Raw genomic sequence first — 27,259 nt, forward strand, 5'->3', positions numbered from 1 at the left:
TCACCATCTGGAGCCTTCGATGTGAACTAACATCACCTCTCCTTTCTTACAGGCTGCAGCCCTCCGGCTAAAGACAACTCCACATCCAGGGTGCCTCTGGACCTTCAAACGCCAATGTTGCAAAACAGAATTGAAAACCAGACAGTAGAGCAGTGCCTGCCTATGTGCAACGTATCCACCATACAGCGAGTCTACTTTTAAAAACAGTGCTCACGTACAGATTGTCAGCTATTACCGTGCTAAATAAGAACATAAGAATATAAGCAAAGCCATGTTGGATCAGGCCAGTGGCCCATCCAGTCCAACATTCTGTCACACACAGTGGCTAGAAATCCAGTGCCATCTAAAGGACTGTCAGTGAGGCCAGGACACCAGAAGCCCTCCCACTGCCTTCCTTCCAGCACCAAGACAACAGAGCACCACCTCCCCACAAAGAGAATACCATCTATCTCCTGTGGCTAATAGCCACTGATGGACCTCTGCTCCATATATTTGTCCAGTCCCCTCTTGAAGCTGGCAATGCTTGTAGCTGCCACCACCTCCTGTGGCAACGAATTCCATGTGTTTATCACCCTTTGTGTAAAGTAGTATTTTCTTCTATCTGTTCTAACCCGACTGCTCAATAATTTCATAGAGTGCCCACGAGTTCTTGTATTGTGAGAAAGGGAGAAAAACACATCTTTCTCTACCTTCTCTAACCCGTGCATTATCTTGTAAACCTCTATCATGTCTCCCCTCAGTCGTCTTTTCTCCAGGCTAAAGAGCCCCAAGCGCCTCAATCTTTCCTCATAGAGAAAGTGTTCCAACCCTTTAATCATTTTAGTTGCCCTTCTCTGTACTTTTTCCAGTGCTATGATATCTTTTTTAAGGTGTGGCGACCAGAACTGTACACAGTACTCCAAATGAGGCCTCACCATCGATTTATACAGAGGCATTATGATACCGGCTGATTTGTTTTCAATCCCTTTCCTAATAACCCCTAGCATAGCATTAGCTTTTTTTATGGCAGTCGCACACTGTGCTGACGTTTTTAGTGAGTTATCTATCATGACTCCAAGATCTCTCTCTTGGTCAGTCTCCGCCAGTTCAGACCCCATCAACTTGTATTTATATTTTGGATTTTTGGTTCCAATGTGCATTACTTTGCACTTGGCTACATTGAACCTCATTTGCCACCTGGATGCCCACTCTTCTAGCCTCGACAGATCCCTTTGGAGTGCCTCACAATCCTCTCTGGCTTCCACCACCCTGAACAATTTCGTGTCATCTGCAAATTTAGCCACTTCACTGCTTAATCCCAATTCCAAATCATTAATAAACAAGTTAAAAAGCATTGGACCCAATACCGACCCCTGTGGCACCCCACTGCTCACCACCCTCCCCTGTGAGAAGTGCCCGTTTATACTCACTCTCTGTTTCCTATTAATTAGCCAGTTTTCGATCCACAAGAGGACTTGGCCCTTTATCCCATAGCTACTGAGCTTACTTAGGAGCCTTTGATGAGGAACTTTGTCAAAAGCTTTCTGGAAGTCAAGATAAACAATATCTATCGGGTCTCCCTTGTCCACTTGTTTGTTCACTCCCTCAAAGAACTCTAACAGATTGGTGAGACAAGATCTTCCCTTACAGAACCCATGCTGAGTTTTCCTCATCAGCTTTTGGTCATCAATGTGCCCACTAATTTTATTTTTGATAATAGTTTCCACCAACTTACCCAGTATTGACGTCAGGCTGACTGGCCTGTAATTTCCCGGATCTCCCCTGGAACCTTTTTTAAAGATGGGGACAACATTAGCTACCTTCCAGTCCTCAGGAACAGATGCAGAGTTTAATGACAGATTACATATTTTTGTGAGGAGATCTACAAGTTCACACTTGAGTTCTTTCAGAACTCTTGGATGTATGCCATCTGGGCCCGGTGATTTATCAGTTTTTAAATTATCTAGCAGTCGCATAACCTCCTCTCTCGTCACCTCAATGTGACTCAGGTCTTTCAAAACCCCTCCCAAAGTCAATGCTTCCAGAGTGGGCATGCACTTCTTATCTTCCACAGTGAAGACAGAAGCAAAGAACGCATTCAGCTTCTCTGCCATTTCCCTATCACCCTTTAGTAATCCTTTTACGCCTTGGTCATCCAAGGGCCCCACTGCCTCCCTAGCTGGTTTCCTACTTCTAATATATTTAAAGAATTGTTTATTGTTTCTCTTTATGTTCTTTGCAATATGCTCCTCATATTCCCTTTTTGCCTGTCTGATCACAGACTTGCACTTTTTTTGCCACAGCTTATGCTCCTTTTTATCAGCCTCACTCCGACTAGTTTTCCACTGCCTAAAAGAATCCTTTTTACCTTTTACAGCTTCTATTACATTGCTTGTTAACCATGCTGGCCTTTTCCTAAACCTATTTGTGCCTTTCCTAACCAGCGGTATATATTTAATTTGAGCTTCCAGGATTGTAGTTTTAAATAGTCTCCAAGATTCCCCAAGTGTTTTGACCTTTTTTACTTTCCCTTTCAGTTTCTTCTTCACGTACCCCCTCATCTCAGAAAAGTTACCCCTTTTGAAGTTAAACATGGCTGTGTTGGTCTTGTTTGGCAATTTCCTATTTATACATATGTTGTACTCAATAACATTATGGTCACTGTTCCCAAGTGGTGCAATCACATTTACATCTCTCACCAGGTCTTCAGCATTACTGAGGACCAAATCCAGGATCACCTCTCCCCTAGTAGGTTCTGTAACCATCTGTTCCATAGCACAGTCATTGAGACAGTCTAGAAACTCACTTTCTCTCCCCCGATTCGAACACCCATTGGCCCAGTCAATGTGTGGGTAGTTAAAATCACCCATTACAACACAGTTTTTTTGTTTAGCAGCCATCTTTAATCCTGTCATCATTTTATAATCCTCCTCTATTTTCTGATCTGGAGGGCGATAACAAACTCCCACAGTTAAGTTTCCATTTGGGCCCGTAATTTCAACCCATAGCATTTCCAGAAGCGAATCTAATTCAGTTACCTTCTCAATCTTACTGGAATGTATACCTTCTCTGACATATAGAGCCACCCCACCACCAACCCTTCCCTCCCTATCCTTCCGATATAATTTATATCCAGGAATCACCGTGTCCCACTGATTTTCCTCATCCCACCAAGTTTCTGATATGCCCACAATGTCTATGGATTCGCCCAACACTAAACATTCCAGCTCCCCAATTTTACCTCGGACACTTCTAGCATTTGTATATAAACACCTGTAACTTCCCCGGCACACTTTGCCTCGAGACGTAGTTAGGTCATCTGCACTGTTTGTCTCCATCTCAGTTGACAACTCTAATCTATCTCCCTGTAGAAGTGTTATACCTAGCCCTTCATCTCTCTGAGATGAACCATCCTGAACCAGAGACACTTTATCTCTTGTCGGCTTTCCCCTAGCATTTAGTTTAAAAACTGCTCTGCCACCTTTTTGATTTTAAGTGCCAGCAGCCGGGTTCCTTCTCGGGACAAGTGGAGACCGTCTCTCTTGTACAGCTCCCGCTTGTCCCAAAAAGAATCCCAGTGCCTAACAAACTTGAACCCTTCCTCCCCACACCATCGTCTCATCCACGCATTGAGACTCCTGATCTGCATTTGTCTCTCTGGCCCTGCGCGTGGAACAGGTAGCACTTCTGAGAAGGCTACCTTGGAGGTCCTGGCCTTGAGTCTCCTGCCTAACAGCCTAAATTTTTGTTCCAAGACCTCACGACTGCATTTCCCAACATCGTTGGTTCCAACATGGACCACGACCGCTGACTCTTCCCCAGCACTATCTACCAGCCTATCTATAACACGTGTAATGTCCGCTACCTTCGCACCAGGCAGGCAAGTCACCATACGGTCAGAACGCGGTTGTGCCACCCAGCTATCTACTTGTCTAAGGATCGAATCACCAACTACCAAGAGCCTCCCTCCCGCCCCACCCAGGGATGGTTCCTTGATGCGAAAGGAAACCTGCTCACCAACTGAAGAAGAGGTCCCTTCTGAGGGCATGTTCCCCTTATCCTCAGTACGGTGCCCTGATTCCACAAGATCCTCATTCTCCTTGACAACAAGAATGCTGCCATTTTTAGAGTGGGACACATCTATCCTGTCCCTGAGAATCTTGTCCTCGTGCCTATCTAACTGTGTCCGCTTCTCCAGGTCAGCCACCTTGGCCTCAAGGGTACGTACTCGTTCCCTGAGAACCAGGAGCTCCTTGCAGCAAGCACACATCCAGGACTTCTGACCAGAAGGCAGATAGTCATACATGTGACACTCAGTGCAATACACTGGAAAGCCCCCAACCCCCTGCTGGCATTCTGACTTCATTATTCTGTTTTAGGAATAACACACTAAGAGGAAAGAAAACGGCTATGATCCCCCGGCCAAGAGCCCTTTAGCTCTCGCCCTTCGGCTCGCGCCAAAGGCTCGCGCCCCTGCCCAGCAGTTGCCTTTTCAATGCAAAAGGTCACTTCCTGCTAAGCACAGGAGGTGAGCACAAAGGGGGTGTGTGGCTTGTACTCCAGCAACCCCCAGCAGCCTTACAAACACACTCACCCTCAAACACAATCAAGCCCAAACACACTCAGCCTCAAAACTACACTCAAATCAACACAAAACTACACACAAAAAGCCCCAAAGCTTGAGAGGACCACCCTTAGCTTCTCAGCTTAACCCACCACAGCCAAGAAAGGCAAAAAGCCCTTACCTCCTCTAGCAGCTGCAGACCATGTGCTCATGGTCATGGTAAAAACTGCTCAAGAAAGAGGACACCCATAAAAAATGAGGCAACTGGCACCACAGTCAATGCAAGAAAGCCACTTAACCAGTAATCACCAATACTATGCCAAACAGACATAAAACAAACCCTTGCAGGAAAGATGTGTTCATATAGAGCCAACCTACAGAAGGCAAATATCAACCCTAACAACACTTTGCCAATATTGAGGGAACTGTCTTATCACAATATCTCTAATTTTTACCCAGATCCCCAAACACTGCCAGAATATAGCCAGCTGTACATCACTGATACTGCAGAAGCTAATCAAATAAAAATACCAAGAAAGGAAAATTCAGGCTTTGACATACAACTACTGAACACTTTAACAAACTTAATGCAACCAATAAACCTGTATGTAAAAACATATATACTAATGGTCTGCTCGACAACAAACAGCAAAACAACAAAGCTGAAAGCCACAGGAACACTCCGTCTGTTTTGATCATGAACCAAATGAAGACTTCAGTTATAACCACCCGCAGATGGCAGAAATCACAGCCAGTACTGTGATCCACTATCGTACATGTTAGCCTTTCCTTATGGTGAACCAAGGTGGCACTGTAAACTAGTACACAATTCAAAACCAAAGACAGCAATTAGAAACAAGGTCACACAACTACAGTTTGTGGCTTACTTTGGGGAGTGACCATCAATGCTATACATAATTTGAGCAAACTAACACAACAACTGGCAGTAAACTGATGATGACATCAGACATCATCAGAATAAAGTACGGGTAGAAATCTATACTGGCCTCTCAGTTGCCTATCAAAGCTCAAGGTAACTCTTTAAGAATATGCAGAATTATTGTGCAGCCTTCTGCTTACTTAGAAAGCCCAAGAAACTTGTTATAGCTTTATCAAAATGCCATGGCAATGGCAAAACACTTTGGAAAATCAAATTTATTCATTATATTCATGTGTAATCTAAAATGGAGAGGAATCTAAGATGATATTGAGCAATACAAACAGCCACGGCACAAACCAGACATTGTAGTGCGTGTTTTCCATCAAAAGATGAAATAAATAAATGATAAAACTGTTAAAAGCCATGCAAATTTTGGGACAAATTTCCAACTACCTCTACATCATAAAATATCAAAAAACGTGCACATCCTTCTAACGTTGGATAATCAAGATAAATTACACAAGCAACATAAGACTGACCCAATTCTACACGAATATGTTACTGAATACATGATACACAATCCATGTGGCCACTTTAATCCAGAGACTCTGTGCATGAAGCATGGGTTTCTCAAAACTCTATAAAGATAGCATCAACACAGATGTTAATAGGTACCCTCTGTATAAAAGAAAGAAAGAAAGAAAAGAATGTACAAACTGTAACTAAAAAATTAAGGGAAAATGTGTACACATAGAGAATGCATACGTAGTTCCATATAACCTATACTTATTAAAATACTTTCAAGTTCACCCTAATGTGGAGGTGTGCCCTAGTATAGCTTCTATAAAATACCTACACAAATATATATACAAGGTCCATGATTGTACAAACCTGGCAATCACAGTCACAGCTGGAGTACATAATTACAATGAAATCACAAAAAAAGTCAATGCAGGGTGCATTGGTCCAACTGAAGCTACGTGGAGACTATTTGAATACTGCTTACATGACAATCACATACTGTATCAAACTGTGCTTTAAGAATTATGACTGGCACTGTAACAGGAGTCTACATAACAACTTCACAACAGAAACAATTCTGCAATGTTCCATGTCTGTAATCTTAGCTTCTAAAAAATGAGCACTGTGTTTATATTAATGCTATAATTTCTAAAATGGTAGGAGAAAACAAAACTTATTATAGTGTAGATGAAGTGAAATTGGATGAACCAAGTGAAATTATTTATTTATTTATTTAATCACATTTCTAGACCGCCCTCCCTGTCAGACGGGCTCAGGGCGGTTTAACAACAGATTAAAAACAGTAAAAACATTATAAAAACATTAAAACATCATATCAAAACAATTAAAATTGGCGGGTATAAAATATTAAAATACAGCATTGTCCTGCATGGGTGGTGGAAGGTCTTCAGTGGTATGGCCAGCGAGAGGACAGCCTAGCCCCCACCAAATGCCCGGTGGAACATCTCCGTCTTGCAGGCCTGGCGGAAAGATAACAAATCCTGCCGGGCCCTAGTTTCCTCAGACAGAGAGTTCCACCAGGTTGGAGCCAGAACTGAGAAGGCCCTGGCTCTGGTAGAGGCCAGGCGGACCTCCCTGGGGCCAGGGACCATCAGCAAGTTCTTAGTGGCTGATCAAAGCAACCTCCGGGGAACATATGGGGAGAGGCGGTCCCGAAGGTATGCTGGGCCCAGTCCACATACGGCTTTATAGGTCAACACCAAAACCTTGAACCGGACCCGGTACTCAACCGGTAACCAGTGCAGCTGATGGAGGATAGGTGTTATATGAGCCGTGATTGGTGCTCTGGCAACCACCCATGCAGCTGCGTTCTGAACCAGCTGCAGTTTCCAGATCAAGCCCAAGGGAAGCCCTGCGTAGAGTGAGTTGCAGTAGTCTAATCTGGAGGTGACCGTTGCCTGGATCACTGTTGTAAGGTCATGGGTCGATAAGTAGGGGACAAGTTGTCGAGCCTGTCTTAGATAGAAGAAAGAGGATCTGACAACCGCTGCGACCTGTGCCTCCGTAGACAAGGAAGCACCCAGGACCACCCCCAGGCTCCTCACTCTCGACACCAGCGTAAGTGGCGCTCCCCACCGAATTTTTGAACTCCCTACAAACTAGCAGATTACCGCCACATAAACTAACACCTGAAAAAAAGGAGCCATTGTCATTTTGCTGAGAAACTTCACCCCAAAACATGGATTGAGGAATGGATCCCATCTACAAATACTGAATATGTTTTCAAACAGTCCGCATCTCAAAATAATTGGAGAAGCAACTGAACAAACTGTTGTACTTCCAAGAATTGATTTAATGGCTACAGACACAACATTTCCTTTCATACTACAAAGATGACAATTTCCCGTTAAACTAGCCTTTGCCATTACATTTAATAAAAGCCAAGGGCAAACATTACAAAATATAGGCATCTACTTGCTGCAACCTGTCTCCATGCATGGAGAATAATATGTTGCTATGTCTAGAGTAAGATCCTTTTAAAATTTAAAAATCCAATTTTGCTCCATCCCAGTTCAAGGATATTTTAGAAATGGTACACATGCATCAAATGTGGTGTTCAAAGAAATACTTTAAAGAAATAAGCCGGACAACAATATGTTGGGCAAATTTCTTAAAATCCCTTTTTAGTGGGTGTTAACATCATGAAAGGAAAGTTCTCCCCAAATTTCATTATTCTAGGTCCAGGGGTTTGGGCTAGGCATTGACGAGTCAGTCAGGAGGCTTGTCTTTATACATATAGATGTTCTACTGTTTGACAAATATTTATGGTCCAAGCCCTTCAGAATCCCTTAAAACATTGCTGTATGAAGGGGTGGGGAGGTAAAGTGTGTTCATGTGTGCACTGGCTGGAGTTGCTTTGGGTCACATATCTGTGGTAAGGCACATGCTTTCCAAGCGGAAGTTCCCTTGTTCTGTCCCTGCCGTCTCCATCAAAGAGCTCTCAAAGGTTAACAGGGCTGGGAAACAGCCTTGTCAGAGAGCCACTGCCTGGATGAAACTTAGCTCAGCTTGGAAAAAGGGATCAGAGTAGGTAGAAGGAAATCACTTATTTTCATGATCTATAGGGACCATATCAGCCTCCACAATCCATCCAAGCTCTTCTGTGCAGAAGCAATTGTGAGGATAAACAAGACTACAGAAATCCACCAGACATTTGAAGTAACCATAAGCAACAAATTTGCAGTTCTCATTACAGACCTACCTGCCAGTCCTTCCTCTTCATCAGAGAACATGACAAGAAGTTCTTCCTCTTCCTCCGGCCAGGATATGAGGTCAGGCTTTGCAGTCAGAAGCCCTTTTTATAGAACCCCCCCCCACCAAATTATAGTTCTTTTCCGTGCACATAAATCCCCCAATTTCTATCCAGGCTAACTCCATCTATCAAGAAATACACAATAGGCAAGTCGTACAGGTGGGGGATGGAGTACATTATAGGCCAAGAATGATGTATTAGGCATTGCTAATTCTGCACCTGCTCCTTGCCAAGCTGCAATTAAAATGTCAGCTGAGAACTAAGCAAATAGCAGAGTTCTCTCCACAGGTACATCTCAGCACAGGTGAGGCAGATCTAGACTGGATAGAAGCCCCTGCTTAGACTGCCTCACCTACTCCAGACCAAGCACGGCACCTCTTCTGATGCTCTCTCAGACACAGGACTGCCAGATAAGGTCTCCCTCTCTGCAAGGAGAGCCCACTACCCATCCCACATCAGAGGAAGGATCATGGAGCAGACTGAGATCTGTCATTGGGTCTGGGGCACCATGGGACAAAAAACTCCTCTACTTTCAGCATAGGCTCATGGGGTCTGAACTGGCTACGGCTGAGAGGGAAAGAGGTTGCAGTGGAAATATTTTTGTTATCTCTAGGTGGGATCTGGAGCTCTCCTGGAATTGCAACTGATCTCCAGATGACAGAGATCTGCTCCTTTGGGGGACACGGCTGCTTTGGAGGGGGAATTCTTTGAATTATACCCTGCTGAGGTCTCTCCCCTCCCTATCTCCTGTCCTTCCCCATAATCCCTCAATCTGGAGCAGAATTCCCACAAGGAAAGTCTGAAGTGTCTGGGACTTTTTAGCTTAGAAACGAGACAAGTAAGGGGAGACATAATAAAGGTTTGTAAAATTACAAGCAGGGATCCACAAGGACTTGTGGGGAGGGATTTCAATTCCCGCCCCCCATTTCCTCTTTCCCTTCCTTGAAAATCCTCATTTTCTTACTTCCTTATGTCCTTTCCATAGGGTTGCTAGGTTCCTACCACCTCCCAATGGGAGGTGGGGGACTCAGCACTTACCTTGCACCTCTGGTGTGTGTTCATCCTTACATAGGTGCAGTCACATCTGGGAAATGACATCATCACGCCAGCTACAGGCGTGCTCCCAGCATGGGGCTAATTCTGGCCTGTTTTGGGTGTGTGTGTCAAATTTGGCTTCAACAAAGCATGGGAGCGTGCTTGTGGCTGGTGCGACCTCACTTCAGGACAAAAACAAAGACTTGACAGCTGGCAATACTGCTGTGGTTGCCTAGCAATGGCCCCTGAAAGCATTTGTTTTGTAAAGCTACAGGTACTGCTTTTATTTGTGAAGTTATCTCCCCCTGCCCCGGCAGTGATTTTTTCCTTAGATTTCAGATTTTTCTGCAAACATAGGCATTTCTTGAGTTTGTAGAAAGATCAGTCTTCTCAGCCTACAACTCCGTTCTCCAGATTTAAGTATCCACAGATGGGGCCATGTTGAGAATTATATATATTGATGCACAGGATAAGGTGCACAGAAAGAACTTTTTCTCTCCCCCCAAATACTAGAACTCAGCGTCACCCAATAAAGATGATGGCCAGAACAGATGAAAGAAAGCACTGCTTTACTCTATGAGTGATTAAAATGTGCCGTTCACAGGCACAGATACCTTTAAAAGGGGATTAGACAGAGCCATGGAAGATAGGTCTACGAGTGGCTACTGGTCATGGTGACTAAAGGGAACCTCCCCCATTTAGAGGCAGTAAAGCTCTGAATAGCAGTGCCAGGAGGCAGCATCAGGGGAAGGCCTCTGTGCCCTTCCACTGGCCCACCAGAATAACTGGCTGGCCACTGTGTAAGACAGGGTGCTGGACTGGATGGACCGCTGGCCTGATCCAGCAGGGCCCTGTTGACATTCTTATACCTTAATCAGACACTTTAACCACTTTGCCACCCTGTCCTGGAGTGCTTACGGAAGTTGTCTGTCCCCTTTGTTTTGTAAAGGTGGGGGTTGTTTCCACCCTACCTGTCGGAGCTTTCCTCCCAAACATGGACTCAAAGCAGCTTACATCATTACCCTGTCCTTTATTTTATCCTCACAACGTTGTCTTCTTTGTTGTGGTTTTTGGAGCTTCCTGTGCCCTCTGCAACCCACCTACCCATCCATACTGGACCATGTAGATGCCCTTGTGGTATCCACAGTTTTGTCTAGTTTGAATCAGGCGGACACTGGCAGCTCTTCCCCCCAGGTATATATTCTGGGTGATGCAAGGTACTGCATTTCCACTTTCACTGATGAAAGCAGAAAAGTCAGCTGTGCAGCAGGAGATCATAGAGCCAGTATGACAATGTTGCAGACTCTTGTCTGAAATAGAGTCATAGCATCATAGGGTTGGAAAGGATCTCCAGGGTCATCTAGTCCAACCCCCTGCACAATGCAGGAAATTTACAAGTACCCGCCCCCCCCGCCCCACACACACACACCCAGTGACCCTTACTCCGTGCCCTGAATATGGCAAAATACCGTCAGGATCCCTAGCCAAACTGGTCTGGGGAAAATTGCTACCCGATACCAAGGTGGTGACCAGCCTTATCCTGAGCATGTAAGAAGGGCCCACAAGAACTAAACATCCTGCCCTCCTTCTCATGATCTGCCAAGGTTCACAGAATACGCTCCTTCACCCTTTCCCCGTAGGACTGAGTCTCCAGATCCCTCACCTTCTTCATAGCGCTCCTCCGGACAGCCCCACCCCTGGCTGCTCAAGCCTTGAGGAAGAACAGCAACTCACCGAGGAGAACTTGCCACCCATGTCAAGCATTTCCACCTATAACGCTACCAGTAAAAAACGTTAGTTTTATTCATGGTTGGTTATTTGAGGTTTGTGTTGTATTATAATAGGATATTTGTTAGCTGCCTTGAATGTTCTTCGAACAGAAAAGTGGAGTATAAACAAACACACAACATAACTGTGAGGCAGGTCAGGTGAGAGCGTGTGGACCGGCCTATGGTTACGCAACAAGTTTCCATGGCAGAAGGGGGATAATAATAACAACAACAACAACAACAACAACATTTGATTTATATACCGCCCTTTAGGACAACTTAATGCCCACTCAGAGCGGTTTACAAAGTGTCATTATTACCCCACAACAATCACCCTGTGAGGTGGGTGTGGCTGAGAAAGCTCCAGTGAACCGTGACTAGCCCAAGGTCACCCAGCTGGCTTCGTGGAGGAGTGGGGAATCAAACCCAGCTCTCCAGATTAGAGTCCCGTGCTCTTAACCACTACACCAAACTGGCTCTCTCCAGGATTTGGACCTGGGCCTCTGATCCTATTCAGATACTCTAATCACTACTCAGGCTCTGATAGATCAGGGAAGTTGATAACCATGATCATTTCCAGCCTCTTTATCTGTGCTGTCTTTGTCCCCATGTGGATCCAAAGCAGCGGACATTGTTCTCCTGTCCTCTCTCCTGGGTTTCCCAGATCTTAGTCTGAAACTGTAACCCTACACTACACTAGCTTTTGTGGGGTGTACTGCTACTGAACACTAGTGAACAGTGAGGCCTGTGTGAGTCATGGAAGTCATATGTATCAAGGTGCCTGGTGGCCTCTGGGCCTGGTCCTAACAAGTCCTTCCTCAAAACCCAAAACAGCTCTGGAAAGAGCCCTGCCTTTGACTGACAAAACCCAAGTCTTGAAGGCTGGCAATATTGTTGTGGTTGCTTAGCAACGGCCACAGCGAGGGCATCTGTTTCTTAAAACTAGAGGCACTGCTTCTATTATTTTGGGAGGTTTAACCCACAATGTATTCTTTTTTTAGTTCAGCTTTTTCTGCAAACTTGAAGAGTTTTCTCAGGTTTGTAAGAAAGATGTCTGTTCATTGCTCATTTCCTGATTTAAATATGCACACAAATTAGACATACTGCTAAGCCTTGGCCTTCTCTAACAGCTGGAGTTTCCTAGAAGCCTTCAACTTGTTTACTTTTATCACAGCAGTCGGACACTGACTTATGACCACAACAGCAGCACCAGGCAATCTCAATAAAGAGTACCAGGAAGAGAGGTTTCCACCCACTAGTCAGTTTACTTTACGTCTTTACCCTCTTACATTCTTTGCATTTGTGGGACTAGTTTGTGGCCTCTTAACCTTTTGTTTCTTTTTACATTTTTTAATTAAGAACAAAGAATCGCGACAATAGAGAAAGAAGAAGAAAAGAGCATTACCAATAATCAAATGCATTGCTTATACATAAGGTATAACCCATATTATATATCTGAAGAAGGGAACTCTGACACTCAAAAGCTTATTCTCTGAAAATAACATTAAATAATAATTACATTAGATTTATATACCGCCCTTCAGGGCGGCTTCATGCCCACTCAGAGTGGTTTACAAAGTATGTCATTATTATCCCCACAACAATAATCACCCTGTGAGGTGGGTGGGGCTGAGAGAGCTCCTAGAAGCTGTGACTGACCCAGCTGGCTTCAAGTGGTGGAGTGCGGAATCAAACTCGGCTCTCCAGATTAGAGTCCTGCACTCTTAACCACTACACCAAACTGGCTCTTGTTGGTCTCTAAGGTGCCACTGCATTCAAATCCAGCTGTTCTACTACAGATCAACATGGTTACTGACCTAAAATACAAATCATATAGAAACCTTTATAAACTAGTCAAACCATCTGACTCCAGCAATCTACAATCTACTGCAATCATATACACCTCAAGACTTCCTTTTCCACACTTTAATTATATTCCACCCTGAGCTGGATGCTAGTCAAAACTAGGACTAGTCAAATCTTGGATGCTGAAAGAGAGTCAACCCTGGTAAATACTTGAATGGAAGGCCACCAAGAAAGTCCAGTAGCAAATCACCTCCAAATGTCTCTTGCCTTGAGGGGCAATCCATGAGAACTTGCCATACGTTGGCTGTGACTTCTTGCATGTTCTTTTTTCCATTTCCAATTCTCCTTAACTGCTATTATCTCATTCTTCAAGAATTCATTCTCTTGGAGGGGGGGGAACTTTGATTTCTATGAAAAGATATTTCCATGGTATGCCAGCAATCTGGAACTTTAATGGTGGTGACATGGTAGTGACTGAAGCCCATTCCACATGATAATTTATATGGATTTTTTCTGCATGAGTTCTCAGATCAGAAATGTGGTTTCCAGACACAGTGGAACTCTTTCCACACATTTAGCATTTATGTGGGTTTTCCCATGTCAATTCCTCAATGGGTAGGATTGAATCTCTTTCTAAATCTGTATATATAGTTTCTCCGCTGTGTGGATTTTTGAACGATAGCAAAGCTTGAGGTGTGATTGAAATTCTTTCAACAGTCAGAACATCAATACGGTTACTCCCCTGAGTGGATTCTTGTATGGGAAGTAAGCTGTGTACTCCACCTGAAATTCTTTCCACACACTGAGCATTTATATGGTTTTTCCCCTGTGTGGATTCTGAGATGAGAAGAAAGGTGTGAGCTCTGACTGAAGCTCTTTTCACACACTGAACATTTATATGGTTTCTCCCCTGTATGGATTCTTTGATGGTAAGTAAGATCTCCACTCTGCCTAAAGCTCTTCCCGCATTCTGAGCATTTATATGGTTTCTCCCCTGTATGGATTCTTTGATGGGAAGTAAGATCTCCACTCCACCTGAAGCTCTTTCCACACTCTAAACATCTATACGGTTTCTCTCCTGTGTGACTCCTTTGATGGGAAGCAAGTTTCCCACTTTGGCTGAAGGTCTTTCCACATTCTGAACATTTATATGGTTTCTCCCCTGTGTGGATTCTTTGATGGGAAATCAGGACTGCATTCAGCCTGAAGCTCTTTCCACAATCTGAACATTTATATGGTTTCTCTCCTGTGTGTATTCTTTGATGGGAAGTAAATTCTGCACTCCACCTAAAGCTCTTTCCACACTGTGAACATAAATATGGTTTCTTCTGTGTATGCAGTGTTTCTTGTACAATATGGTTTTTGTTCCCCCCAAAGTTTAAGAGTTTTACACATTTAGTGAATCTTCTCCTTTTGTTTCCTTTATTAATTTGTTCTTGGAGTGGAATTCCATGGAAATCAGCACCTTCAGAAGCAATGGATTTTTTGTTCCACTTTGATTTTCCTTCATTTTCTCTTTTCTGCTCTTCTCCTATTCTCGGGCTTTGCTGTTCTATAGGAAAAAAGAAGGAAACCAGGTGAGGGAAAAACAGAGATTCTTTGGTAAAAGGAAAGCAGCAATCTTTAGGGGACATGAAGATAGTGACTGACTAGGAGCACATATCTTTTTGTGCTCGCATGCTGGCTTTGTTTTCTGATCTTAACTGCCAGGCAGGATTGGGGAAATCAACCTGAGCCCGTCTATTTACTGATAAGGGATGCTTCTGCTCTTGTGTCCAAAGGAAGATTGGAAAAGTTGGGGGTTCTTTTTTTATTAGAGGGCTTAAGACTCTTCTGTGTCCTGTTGAAGTGAACAACATCAAAGCAAAATCAGAGTCAGGCCAGCCGGAAGACTGAGTAAGTCTGCCCATGGATTATTTGTATATATACATTTAGCTTATTTTTTCTCTTCTTTCCTTGGACCTCTGCTAAAAACTATCAACTACAGGCTGTGTGGAACCTTCGGAGATTTTTGGATGGAGAGAGCTAACAAAACCTATAGCTCTCTGTACATCACAACTATTTTTCATTCAGATACTAAAAGAAATAAAGCAGCACTTTTATGTCATAGTGCGGTCTCTCCCCCTGGGCAGCATCTGTCCAAATTTCCCAGGAAACTCAGTAGTGGAAGAGAAGCAGATTGTTTTTTGGCACCAGAACTGGGAAGAAAATACCCATGAATCTGCTTTTTACTGAGCCTGAACACGAGTCTATCAAGATCAGTCTTGCCTCCTCTGCCTGGCAGTGGCTCTTCAAGGTTTCAGGCAGAGGTCTTTACCAGATCCTATTAATTGGAGGTGCCTGAGACTGAAGCAGGGATCTTTTGCATGCAAAGCAGGTGCTCCACCCCTGGCCCAGCACCAGCTCAAAGGCAAGACCTCTCTCAAATCTCCCCAGTTCTTCCAAAGGAAAGCCAGAAGGAAGCCTCCATCAACCACCCCTGAGGCAAGGAACACTAGGGGAAACAGGATGTTCACTCACAATTTAGTGAGATGAGCAGAATGAAAGTAATACACTTCATTGCTTTCTTCAAATATTTCATGTAAACCAAATTTAGTTATCCATCTGATTCATCATTTGTCTCCACACATCAATATTTTTAAAGGCTTTCTTTTAAAATAAGCTGTCAATTTAATCAAGCAAAATGTATCTTTTAATTTCTTTCTTGAAAGGGAGTTTTTCTTCTAGTGTCTGGAACTGATCATATAAGCAGTTATTCCATACAGATCCAGTTCTTGAAGAGAAAATAGAATATATAGAAAAAATTTAACAACAATCATTCTGGTGTACAAGCAATTGCAGATCCTGTGCCAGCTGAAATACTTGCTACTATTCAGAGGAGTTAGCCGTGTTGTTTCCCCAATATTTTACAGCTTGAAATGAAGGAAATGACCCACAGAGACACTCTGGAAAATGGACAGGGAATGTAGACTATACTAACATGAATTGTTTGTTGGTGTAGATATGCTCCTTCGGGGATTTTCTGCATTGTTTTAATATGTCATGTCAAATTACTTATGTTTTGTTCCTGCAGTGTTTCATATCTGTATTTGGCAGGGCTTTTTTTCAGGGGGAATGCAGGGGAACGGAGTTCTGGAACCTCTTGAAAATGGTCACATGGTTGGTGGCCCCGCCCCCTGATCTCCAGACAGAGGGGAGTTTAGATTGCCTTCCGCGCCAGGGCAATCTAAACTCCTCTCTGTCTGGAGATCAGAGGGCGGGGCCACCAGCCATGTGACCATTTTCTCTAAGGGCAACCCACTGGGTTCTGCCACCTCTTTTCCCAGAAAAAAGCCCTGGTATTTGGATCTATGTTTGTTTTCAAATTTCTGCAGTCAATACCTAATTCTGTTGTTTCTTGAAAGTCCCACTGGGGATCGTATTGGCTTACATTGTGTAATACGCTTTGAGTCTCAGTGAGAAAGGCAGACTATAAATAACATAAAATAAAAATAGCTGATGATATTAGACTGTCCTACCCTACCCTTATGCCATTGATCCTGTGCAGTAGTCAAGTTTATTTGTGGTTTCTTAGTTTTCCAAATAAAGCTATTTATGTGTTTTTGCAGTTCATGTAATTTCTTATCTTGTATCAAAATTGGGACATTAGGAAACATCTTTGGGTGTATAGATATTTTTATAACATTAATTCTGCTCTGAAAAGATTAAATTTTAACAAGATATCTATTTTTATCTTGATTTTAGAAATTAGTGGAATAAAACTACATTTGAAGAGATCTTTATTACCTGTGGAGATATTAACTCCTAAATACTTAATTTCCTCCACTCCCACACACACACGATTTGGCTACAATAACATGGCTGCACTCAAGTCTTCTTTATTCACCATTTTAAAAAAGCTTCTGTCTTGCATACATTAAGTTTATAACCAGATACTGACCCATGGTCATCAATTATTTGTTTTAATCCTTTTTCAGATTCTAGTGTGCCAGTTAAGAATATGACAATGTCATTTGCATATACATTGATCTTAAAGTGATACTACTTCATTTTTATGCACTGAATCTCTTCTGATTGCTTCACCACCAAAGCAAAGGTTCGATTGCTAGCTAATGTGAATAACAAAGCAGATAGGGGGCAGCCTTGACTAACTCCCCTTTTAATCTCCATTGGGTCAGATAAAGCTTTATAAATTGTTATTTTAGAAGTGGATCTGGTGACTTCCAAACGGATTCTCTAAATGTTGAATTGTTTTTGGAAACTGACAACCCAAACCAATACAGAGACAAGGTCAAAGAAACATGGGTCTGCTACCCACGGTCTCAGTGATCTACCTGTGGCACACTGAAGAAGACCATTGAGAGCATCACTTCTTGCTCTCCCTTCCAATTGTCAGGTGTTGGGATCATCTGTCAGCCTGGATGCTGTGGCTGTGGAGGTTGGGAACCTGTCAGCCTTGATGAAGTGACTGAGGATGAGAAACTGGGGAACTGTTTGCTTAATCTCTCTTCCTGGGAAAGCTGCTCTCCCTGAGAATCTGTGGCCTTGAGAAGCACATGAATGCCACGAATAACATAGCTTATCTTTCTGCTTGTCTGGTTCTCTTGCTGGGATAGCTAGGAGAAAGCGGGGAGGGGGTGAAGTCTACCTGCTTGATACCAGTATGGAACCACCATTCCTGTCAAGAACTTCACAGAGGTATGAACTGGCAATTTATCAATGAAGACCTTATACTCATGCAGTGAAGTGGCTTATTGAGAATATGCCTGGCATCCCGACACCGATCAATTAAAGGCAAAGAAGGAGCCGTACCAAAAAAGGCCAGATTCCAGCGATTTTCCGCCATGACTTCCCAATATAGAGCCCTTTGGCCCGGATCCAGCAGAGCCCACTCCTCCGGGGTGAAAGAGACGGACACCTCCTCTAGAGTCACAAGAACCTGAAAGAGAGAAATGTTTTCTCCTCACAGATCAAGCCACAGTCCAAAAAGGGAGTGAAGCAGAGGTGGGTGGGAGTTCTTCTGGACATACCAAGCTGCCTTAAGCTGACTCAGACCGCTGGTCTGTCAAGGTCAGTATTGTCCACTCAGACTGGCAGTGGCTCTCCAGTGGGTCAAGTGAAGAATCCAACACTTCAGCCAGGCCATTCCTAGTGAGCCATTTCGACAGAAAGGGGAAAGACAGGGTCCTCCTGGGCCCAGGGGACTGGGAAGATACAGGTCCCTGGGATGCCCCCAAGGATTTTCTCCCTACCTGATCCGGTGGCTCAGAGGCAGAGTCCAGTCCTGCACAAAGGCTCAAAGGTCCAGAACTCCCCGCCAATGTCTTTCCATTGCCTGTAAGAAAAGCAAAGGAGGCAAGAAGCGACTGATCCTGCTAACTGCCTGGCCCGCTTCCAGATTTTGATTCTTAATAAATATTTTAATAGAATGTACAGCAATAAAACCATGTATTTAGAACAATATCCATATATATGGTTACACAGTTTAGCACCTTCCCCTTGTGAAATACAAATATAGAACAAAAGCTGCCATTCAAAACAGGGCTGTCATACAGAGAGCTTCCAAAGGTTTAACTACTGAGGCTCGGGTCACAGCCTGATGGCTGTGGTCAAATAGCTGAAAGCAAACAAATTGAAACTAAACCCAGACAAGATGGTTGGGAAGGCAGAGAGCTTGAAGGACATTGTACTCCCTACTTTTGATGGAGTTCGTCTGACCCTTGCAGACTCAGTCAAGAGCCTAGGGATTATACTGGATCCAGTGTTATTACTAGAAAAACAAGTTAAGGCAGCTGCAAAAAATACTTTCGACAAATTCAGTCTAGCCTGGAAGATGGCCCCATACTTCAACATGGGAAATCCAGCCACCTGGAGCCATGCCATGGTAACATCGAGACTTGACTACTATAATGCACCCTACATAGGTCCACCCTCTAAGTTAAGTCAGAGACTCCAGTTGGTGCAGAATGCTGCAGCTCAGCTATTATCAGGAGCTAGGAAGTGCATGAATATTACTTCTACTCTGCAGTCACTCCATTGGCTATCAGTTTCTGGGGCTCAATTCAAGGTTTTGGCTATCACGTACAAAGCTCAGCAGCTTCACTCATCAGAACAGGGCCTTCTGCAGGTGCCACCTTGCACACGGCCAGAATTGACAGCTGCCCGCACACGTGCATTCTCTGCGGTGGCTCTCACTTATCTGAAGAGTTTAGGAAAGCTCCCACTCAACTGACTTTCTGCAAGCTAGGCAAAAATGAATTACTGAATAAAGTTTCTTATTCATACAGGAGGGCTGTAATATAAGGAAGCAGTCTCAGAAGGATGCATCCGTTAAGGGGCTGGGAGTGACTATAGACTCTGCTACAATTGCTGGGAGTATGACCTACTGGGTAGCTCCTATGTTGTTTAATGTGTCAGGCTTAGAATTGCTTATGCTCTGTTCCAGCATTTCTTCAGTGCTGGATTTAAACCTTTATGAATTTGCATTTATATACCCTATTTACTGAAATGCATGTTTATTGCAATGCCTTTGAAATTGACTGTACTGACTCACGCAGTGTAATCCGCCTTGAGACTCACTGAGAAAGGCAGTTTGTAAAATAAATAAATGAATAAATAAAATGCTGTGTTTCAGATTTCTGCTTATTATCATATTTCTGCAGTCCAAACCCTATTGCGCTGTTCCTTGGTTGCCTCATCCCGTTGACTATATTTAATATACACTGGGTAACCCATCTTGAGTCTCGGTGAGGAAGGTGGACTATAATGTAAATACCTCCCTGAAATTTTAAATTCACATTCCTCTCAGATCCAGAGGAGTTAGCCGTGTTAGTTTGTAGTAGCAAAATCAGAAAGAGTCCAGTAGCACCTTTAAGACTAACCAACTTCATTGTAGCATAAGCTTTCGAGAATCACAGTTCTCTTCGTCAGATGCATGGAGGGCAAGAAGAAACTGGTCATATATATAGGTGGAGAGGAGGGAGGAGTAGATGCAAACAGTAGCTTCTGATATGGAGATCAGTTTGCTTCCGTCAAGGAAGTCAGTTACTTCTGATAATGAGATAACCATTCATAGTCCCTATTCAGTCCCAGCCTAACTGAGTCAAATTTACATATGAATTCCAATTCAGCAGTTTCTGTTGAACTACAGTGACCTTTAAGTCTTTGATGGAATGTTCTGGTAGATTGAAGTGTTCTCCCACTGGTTTCTGGACGAGACCTCTCTCTCAGAAGCCCTGGGTGGAAGACCTCTCCTTGCCTACAGACAGCCCCCCCAACCTTAAACAACTTCTCACAATCATGAATCGGCTAGCAGAGTCACCAGCACAGGTACCAGGCCCTGCAACAGACCCAGATGCCAGCTCTGCCCTTATATCTACCCAGGGAATACAATTACAGGACCCAATGGCGTCAACTACACTGTCTCTGGCTCTTACAGCTGCTCATCCTCCAATATGATATATGCCCTCATGTGCCAACAATGTCCATCTGCTCTGTACATTGGACAACCAGCCAACCTTTACGCAAAAGAATAAATGGACACAAATCTGACATTAGAAATGGCAACATCCAGAAACCAGTGGGAGAACACTTCAATCTATCAGGACATTCCATCAAAAACTTAAAGGTCACTGTAGTTCAACAGAAACCTTTCAAAAACAAAATCCAACGGGAAGCTGCTGAATTGGAATTCATATGTAAATTTGACTCAGGCTAGGACTGAATAGGGACTATGAATGGTTATCAACATTATCAGAAGTAACTGATTTCCTTAACAGAAGCAAACTGATCTCCATATCAGAAGCTACTGTTTGCATCTACTCCTTCCTCCCCTCTCCTCCTCTATATCTGACCAGTTTCTTCTTGCCCTCCATGCATCTGACAAAGAGAACTGTGATTCTTGAAAGCTTATGTTACAATAAAGTTGGTTAGTCTTAAAGGTCCTACTGACTCTTTCTGATTCCTCTCAGAGTAACCTTTCTCTCCGTAACCAAACTCCTAACTCAGTCTTCCAAATCCAGCTTCTTCAAATTAACAGCCTCCCCGTCTTGGATCTAAATACTGTCCCAGGACTCAGCTCCTATTGGTTGATTCAGAGTACAGCCCTGATTGGCTCCTGTCCTCTGAGTACGTTTCCACGCTCTGCCTGCCACAGGTGGGTATACAAATAGTTTAAATCAAGGACATAAGGGAATGCTTTCTTCCCTCTTTGCTTAACCTGGCTCTTTCCACATTCCTCAGCTGAAGCTCCAAAGGCTGTTCAGGAGGTACAAAGTCTGATACTTTTGAAATTAAACACTTGCAGAAGGTACAGATGAGACTGGAACAAAACAACGTTTCCAAGCAGAATTCCCAGGGAAATATAAAAGCAGCCTAGAAATGGCAGGCTTACTCTAGGGCAGGAAACCAAGCGGCAAGGCACAAGAAGAATCCTCACCTGGCAAGGCAGCACCTCCCTCACTCTCCCATCCAGTCCCCCAGAAGAATGGCCTCTGCCCTGGATCGGATGGCACTTTCTCTGCTTCGGAAAAATTAGCAGCCCCTTTGTATTGCCTCTGAAACTACAAAGAAGGAGAGGGGAGAGGATCAGAACAGGAAGAGGGCAGGCAAACACTTGGGGAAGGGACAGAGGACATTTCACAGGATCACAGTTCCTCACCTGTCCTCCTTGCTTCTCATCTTCTGCTAGGCTCAGGAGGAAGCCTTCTGCCAAGGCTACGGCCTGGGAGCTGCTCTCCGGCCCACATTCCCTGACCCAGCGCTCCATCTCCGGGGGCAGGACGGCCAGGAGCTGCTCCAGGAGCACCAGGTCCAGGATCTCCTTCTTGCTGTGCCTTTCCGGCTTCAGCCACTGGCAGCAAAGAGCATGCAGTTGCCTGCAAACCTCTCGGGGCCCCTCAGCCTCCTGGTAGCAGAATTGCCTGAAGCGCTGGCACTGGACATCCCACCTGGTAGTGTCTCCATCCAGGATCTTCAGCACTGTTCTTTTCCATAATTTCCTTCTGCTCCTCGCCTGGGTGGCCTTAGGGCCTCTTTCTTCTTCAAGCCCAGCTGAGTTCTGCTTTCCCATCTTAGCCCAAATCCAAGAATACCAAAGATCTCCTCACTCGGCTGTCAAGTCCTTTCTGAGGGCCACAACGGAAAAAATAGGTGCAGCTCCTAAGTCCTGCAAAGACAAGAAGGCACTTTATTAGCTCAGACAGGAGAGCAATGAAGTATCTCCCTCTCTTCTGTCTGATTTTGTCTAACCCCCTTTTAAAGACATTTCAAAACCAAAGGCCATCACCACAGCCTGAGATGATAAAGCATGATTTGTTGAGTGAAGATGGCAGCAGAACCTGGGTTTAATGGTTAATTATTGTGTGCAAAGATTTTAATGGACATTTGTAATTTCCTAGAAGAGTTGGGGGTGTTGGAGATGGACGTTCCTATGCCAAACATCATCCCAGCAGGGGGTGCCACAGAGCATGGCATCACTTACCACAGTGAGCCAGACGCGGACGTGCCCAGGAAAATAGCACCAGAGCCCTCCTAGAAGATGCTGCTGGTCAGAGCAAAGGACGGGGGCTATGAAACTGGGCACCAGTTTCTGAAATGAAGGAGGGAAGATGGGGCTTCTAATTTTCCTTCTCTCCTGAATCTCATTCCCATTGATTGCATCAGGGGACTAAGTTCTAAGAATATGGAAGAGAAAGAAAAAAGTCTCCACCATCAGTCCCACTTCTTACCTTCCCAGCCCTTCATGGTCTTCCTTCTTTAAAGACTGGCTCTTCCCTTCTCAGATGAACCCTTCTTCTGCTCTAGACAGGCTCAGATGCCAAAAGAAGCAGGGCCTTTGAGGCTGTGGCTCCCAAATCTCCCTCCCTCATATCAATTTGCCAGGTAAGAGGCCTTTTATGTTTTTGGAGGGCTATGTCAAAACATGGTTATAGTCGAGATTTATTTTAACTGGCCAGTCTTTAATACCATAATATTTCACCATCTTCTATCGACCAAGTATCTTAGCATCTTTTAGGGTGCCTTTAAAACCTTTGTCATTGTTGTGGCAGCTTGAATTATATTTATTACTGGATCCTCTTTGTACTGTAAACATGTGTGCCCCTATTGATGATTTTGTAGTTTAGTGTTATGAGATTTACACTCTATGCTATACAAATCCTATTAAGACAGTATAACTGTTTCTGTCCCAACTACTATTCTATTTTGCTTTTTTTACTACAAAAATCTGCTCTTTTCTCAATTCTGCTCTCTCAGACCACTTAAAGTAATATAACAGTACTGTGTATATTCACAATATTCTTGATCAGAAACTAAGCCATACTTCATAATTTCAAAAATACAACAAATAGTATAGATTAACATGAAAAATCATAAACTGCACACTGTTAAAGCAATATAGATGTGAATAAAATTAAACGTATTTCAATTAGCCCACACAGGCTTCTGCCCGTCCCTTTCTAAAGCCAAGGGAAAAAACTAATTATTTCCCCATCGGTTCAAACTTTTAGTAACTTTGACATCTCTCACGAAAGTATAAGAACAACGTAAGAAGAGCCCTGCTGGCTCAGACCAACGTTCCCTCCAGTCCAGCATCCTGTCCCACACAGGGGTCAGCCAGTTACCACACAGGAGAGCCAGTTTGGTGTAGTGGTTAAGAGCACGGGACTCTAATCTGGAGAGCCGGGTTTGATTCCCCCTCCTCCCCCTTAAGCCAGCTGGGTGACCTTGGGTCAGTCACAGCTCTCTGGAACTCTCTCAGCCCCACCCACCTCACAGGGTGATTGTTGTGGGGTAATAATAACACTTTGTAAACCGCTCTGAGTAGGCATTAAGTTGTCCCGAAGGGCGGTATATAAACCGAATGTTATTATTATTGTTGTTATTATTATTACTCTGAAGGGCCAACAAACAGGGAGTAGAGTCCAAGGCCTTCCCCTGATGTTGTCCCCTGGCACTGCCGTTCAGAGGTTGGCTGCTTCTGAAAGCGGAGGTTCTCTTTATTCACCATGCCTAGTAGCCACTGATAGATCTCTCCTCTGTGGGTATTTCTGGTTCCCTTTCAAAACGGTCCATGCCAGTGAAAATCACTATGTCCTCTGGCAGCGAATGCCACAGCTTAATCACTCATTGTGTAAAGATGTAGTTCCTTGGGTCGCTCCTGAATTTATTGCCCATCAGCTTCATTGGATGCCTGTGAGTTCTAGTATTTGAGAAGAAAAAGTTCTCTGCCCACCCTCTCTACTCCACGTATAATGTTACAAACCTCTATCTTGTTCCCCTTTAGTCATCTATTTTCTAAAGTGAAAAGTCCCAGCCTCTTCAACCATTCCTCATAGGAAGAGTCAGTTTGGTGTAGTGGTTAAGGGTAGCAGGACTCTAATCTGGAGAGCTGGGTTTGATTCTCCACTCCTCCACTCGAAGCCAGCTGGGGGATCTTGGGTCAGTCACAGCTCTCTCAGAGCTCTCTCAGCCCACCCACCTCACAGGGTGATTGTTATGGGGATAATAATGGCATACTTTGTAAACTGCTCTGAGTGGGCATTAAGTTGTCCTGAAGGGTGGTATATAAATTGAATGTTGTTGTTAATGGAAAAATGCTTTCCCCCTCCCAATCATCTTGGTTAGCCTCTTTGGTACATTTTCCAACTCTGCAGTTTCCTTTTTGAGACACGGTGCCCAGAACTGCACACAGTATTCCAAATGCGGCTGCGTCACAGATCCAGCCAGGGGCATTATAATATTGGCCGTTTTAGTTTCAATCTCTTTCCTAATAATCCCAAGCAAAGAGCTTGACCCTCTGGCACCCTTTCTCCCTTCCCCTGGGAGCTCTTTGCTGTCTGCTCAGGGGTTTGACGACCTGGATCGGATTTCCTCTGCAGCCTCGGCCATCTGAGGGTGCTTTATTTTGCAAACACATCAAACGCTCTTAGGGCAGATCCCAGGGCTTCCCCCGCACCCCGACCCCCGCTTACCCTCCGCCTTTGGGTTTGTCTGGGCCATCCAGATCAGGACCGGGCAAATATTACCCCCCTCCCCCTCCCTTTGCAAATTTCTCACTCGTTCCAAGGTAACCTGCTGGGGATCTGTCCCGAAAACTCTCCCCCGGCATCCAGCCTCCTTTCCCCTTGACCCACAATCCTTCACCCCGCTGCCTGCTTCGGGGCCGCCCAGGCTCTCCGCCCCTTCCTTCCGTCCACCCACCCTGCAAATCTCAGTCCTTCTCAAGGTCGCCGAGTGGGGCTCTCACTTCCCCTCCCGGATCGGGGCTGCCTCTGACCTCCTTTCCCTTCCCGGACATCTGCCCCCACCCCGCCCCGCGATTCCCCTTAACTCACCCCGGAAGGAGGAGCCGAGGCTGCTGCACGCGTGGGAAAAACAAAGGCCACTTTCCCACGGGCGGAGTCCGGGCAGGAAGTACCCTCGCCACCGTGCCCTTTCCTGGCGGCTTCTCTAGGATTTCGGGCTTGCTCCCCTTAACCATTCCGGTTCTGTTGACCAGAAAAAATGATTTGCGTCCCTCCAAGTAAAAAACCCAGAACTCAAGCCACAGAACACCTTTTATTGGGGGCCAGCCCAGTGACACAGAACAGCTGCAAGCTTCCATTCTCCAGAACGTTGCAATGTAATAATAAATTTTAAAAAGTATTAAAAGTACACCAGCCCCATTTCGAATCTGAATGCCTGCTCAGCATTTAACTCCGTGCTGCCTTGAACAGGGCTTAATAATAATTATACCTTGGCTTGAGGCGTTCTCCCCAACCTCTTTTGACACATAAATGTGTCTAGTTTCCTTCTAAAGTCTTGTTATCGTACTTTTGGGCTCCTCCCGAATTCTGGCAGTGAGTTCCATAAGATATTCATTCATTCATTCATTCATTTTTTTATAGTTCACCTTTCTCACTGAAACTCAAGGCAGATTACAGTGTGAGTCAGTACAGTCAATTTCAAAGACATTTCAGTAAACAATGTAATACAATGTAAGGGTATCTAAATGCAAATGTCCATAAATATGTGTGTAGATAGTGCTGTCAAGTCTTGACTGATAGATGGCGACCCCTGGTGGGGTTTTCATGGCAAGAGACTAACAGAGGTGATTTGCCATTGTCTGCCTCTGCAACTCTGAGTCCAGTAACACCTATAAGATTAGCAAAATTTGTGGCAGGGTATGAGTTTTTCGTGAGCCACAGCGACCTTCTGACTTCTGCATAATTCTTCGTCTGGCTGAATGTTACTATTAAAAAAAACCCACACTATTAAAAGGACACCAGCACCACTTCGAATGTGCATGCCTCGTGTCCTGATGTCCATCCCCCTCCCCCCAACAACACACTTCCCTTTACACACCATTTATTTATTTTTGGTAACATCCGCTCTAGCGAAGAGTTCTGGAGAACTCGAAAGCTTGCTCGCTGCCGTGTGTCATTTGTTGGCCGTCATAAAAGGCATTGCGCCGATTTGTGTTCTGTTTGGCTGTTGAGCAGAGGCAGGAATGAAAAGAAACTCTTCAGCAGGGGTATCGCCCCTCTCCATCACCCCCTTGATTGATCCACAGAGAGGACAACCCCCCCCCCTTCTGTTACCCTCCCTTCACTTTGCAAAATGGGCTTCACATTTGCTTTGGGAGAAAAAGCAGGATTCCAGGTGAAGGATCTGGGAAGGCGCAGCCCCACCATGGGGCTGGGGGGGGGGGGGCAGGCTGAGCAAGGAGAGGTGGAATTGCTGGAGAAGATCAGAAATGTTTGGACAAAGGAGGAGACCCTCCCAGTGTTGACGATCCTTAGCAGAATTTCTCTAGGCTTCTGCCTCTTTTCCTATCCTCCCCCAGGCTGGACTAGATGGAGCTGGCAGGAGAGCCTCTCTTCTGCTTCTGGAAAGTTTGTTTTTCCAAAGAAGCAGGGAATTAAAAACTCAGCACTCATGTTCAGTAATGG

At 44.5% G+C, this 27,259-nt stretch overlaps 1 protein-coding gene across 1 annotated transcript in view; it reads right to left on the reverse strand.

Moving 5' to 3' along the window:
• LOC129327867 (zinc finger protein with KRAB and SCAN domains 7-like) overlaps window positions 1-25,729 on the reverse strand; it is a 38,599-nt gene extending 12,870 nt beyond the window's left edge. Inside the window, 7 exon segments of the mRNA XM_054976619.1 lie at window positions 10,868-11,012; window positions 14,044-14,880; window positions 18,141-18,267; window positions 18,581-18,663; window positions 21,766-21,889; window positions 21,988-22,494; window positions 25,664-25,729. Of these exon segments, the coding sequence (XP_054832594.1) occupies window positions 10,868-11,012; window positions 14,044-14,880; window positions 18,141-18,267; window positions 18,581-18,663; window positions 21,766-21,889; window positions 21,988-22,398 (1,727 nt within the window). The 5' untranslated portion in view covers window positions 22,399-22,494; window positions 25,664-25,729.
• Between the last annotated feature and the right edge of the window lie 1,530 nt (window positions 25,730-27,259).

The sequence above is a fragment of the Eublepharis macularius genome, chromosome 4 (assembly GCF_028583425.1).
Source record: "Eublepharis macularius isolate TG4126 chromosome 4, MPM_Emac_v1.0, whole genome shotgun sequence".
Classification (NCBI taxonomy): domain Eukaryota; kingdom Metazoa; phylum Chordata; class Lepidosauria; order Squamata; family Eublepharidae; genus Eublepharis; species Eublepharis macularius.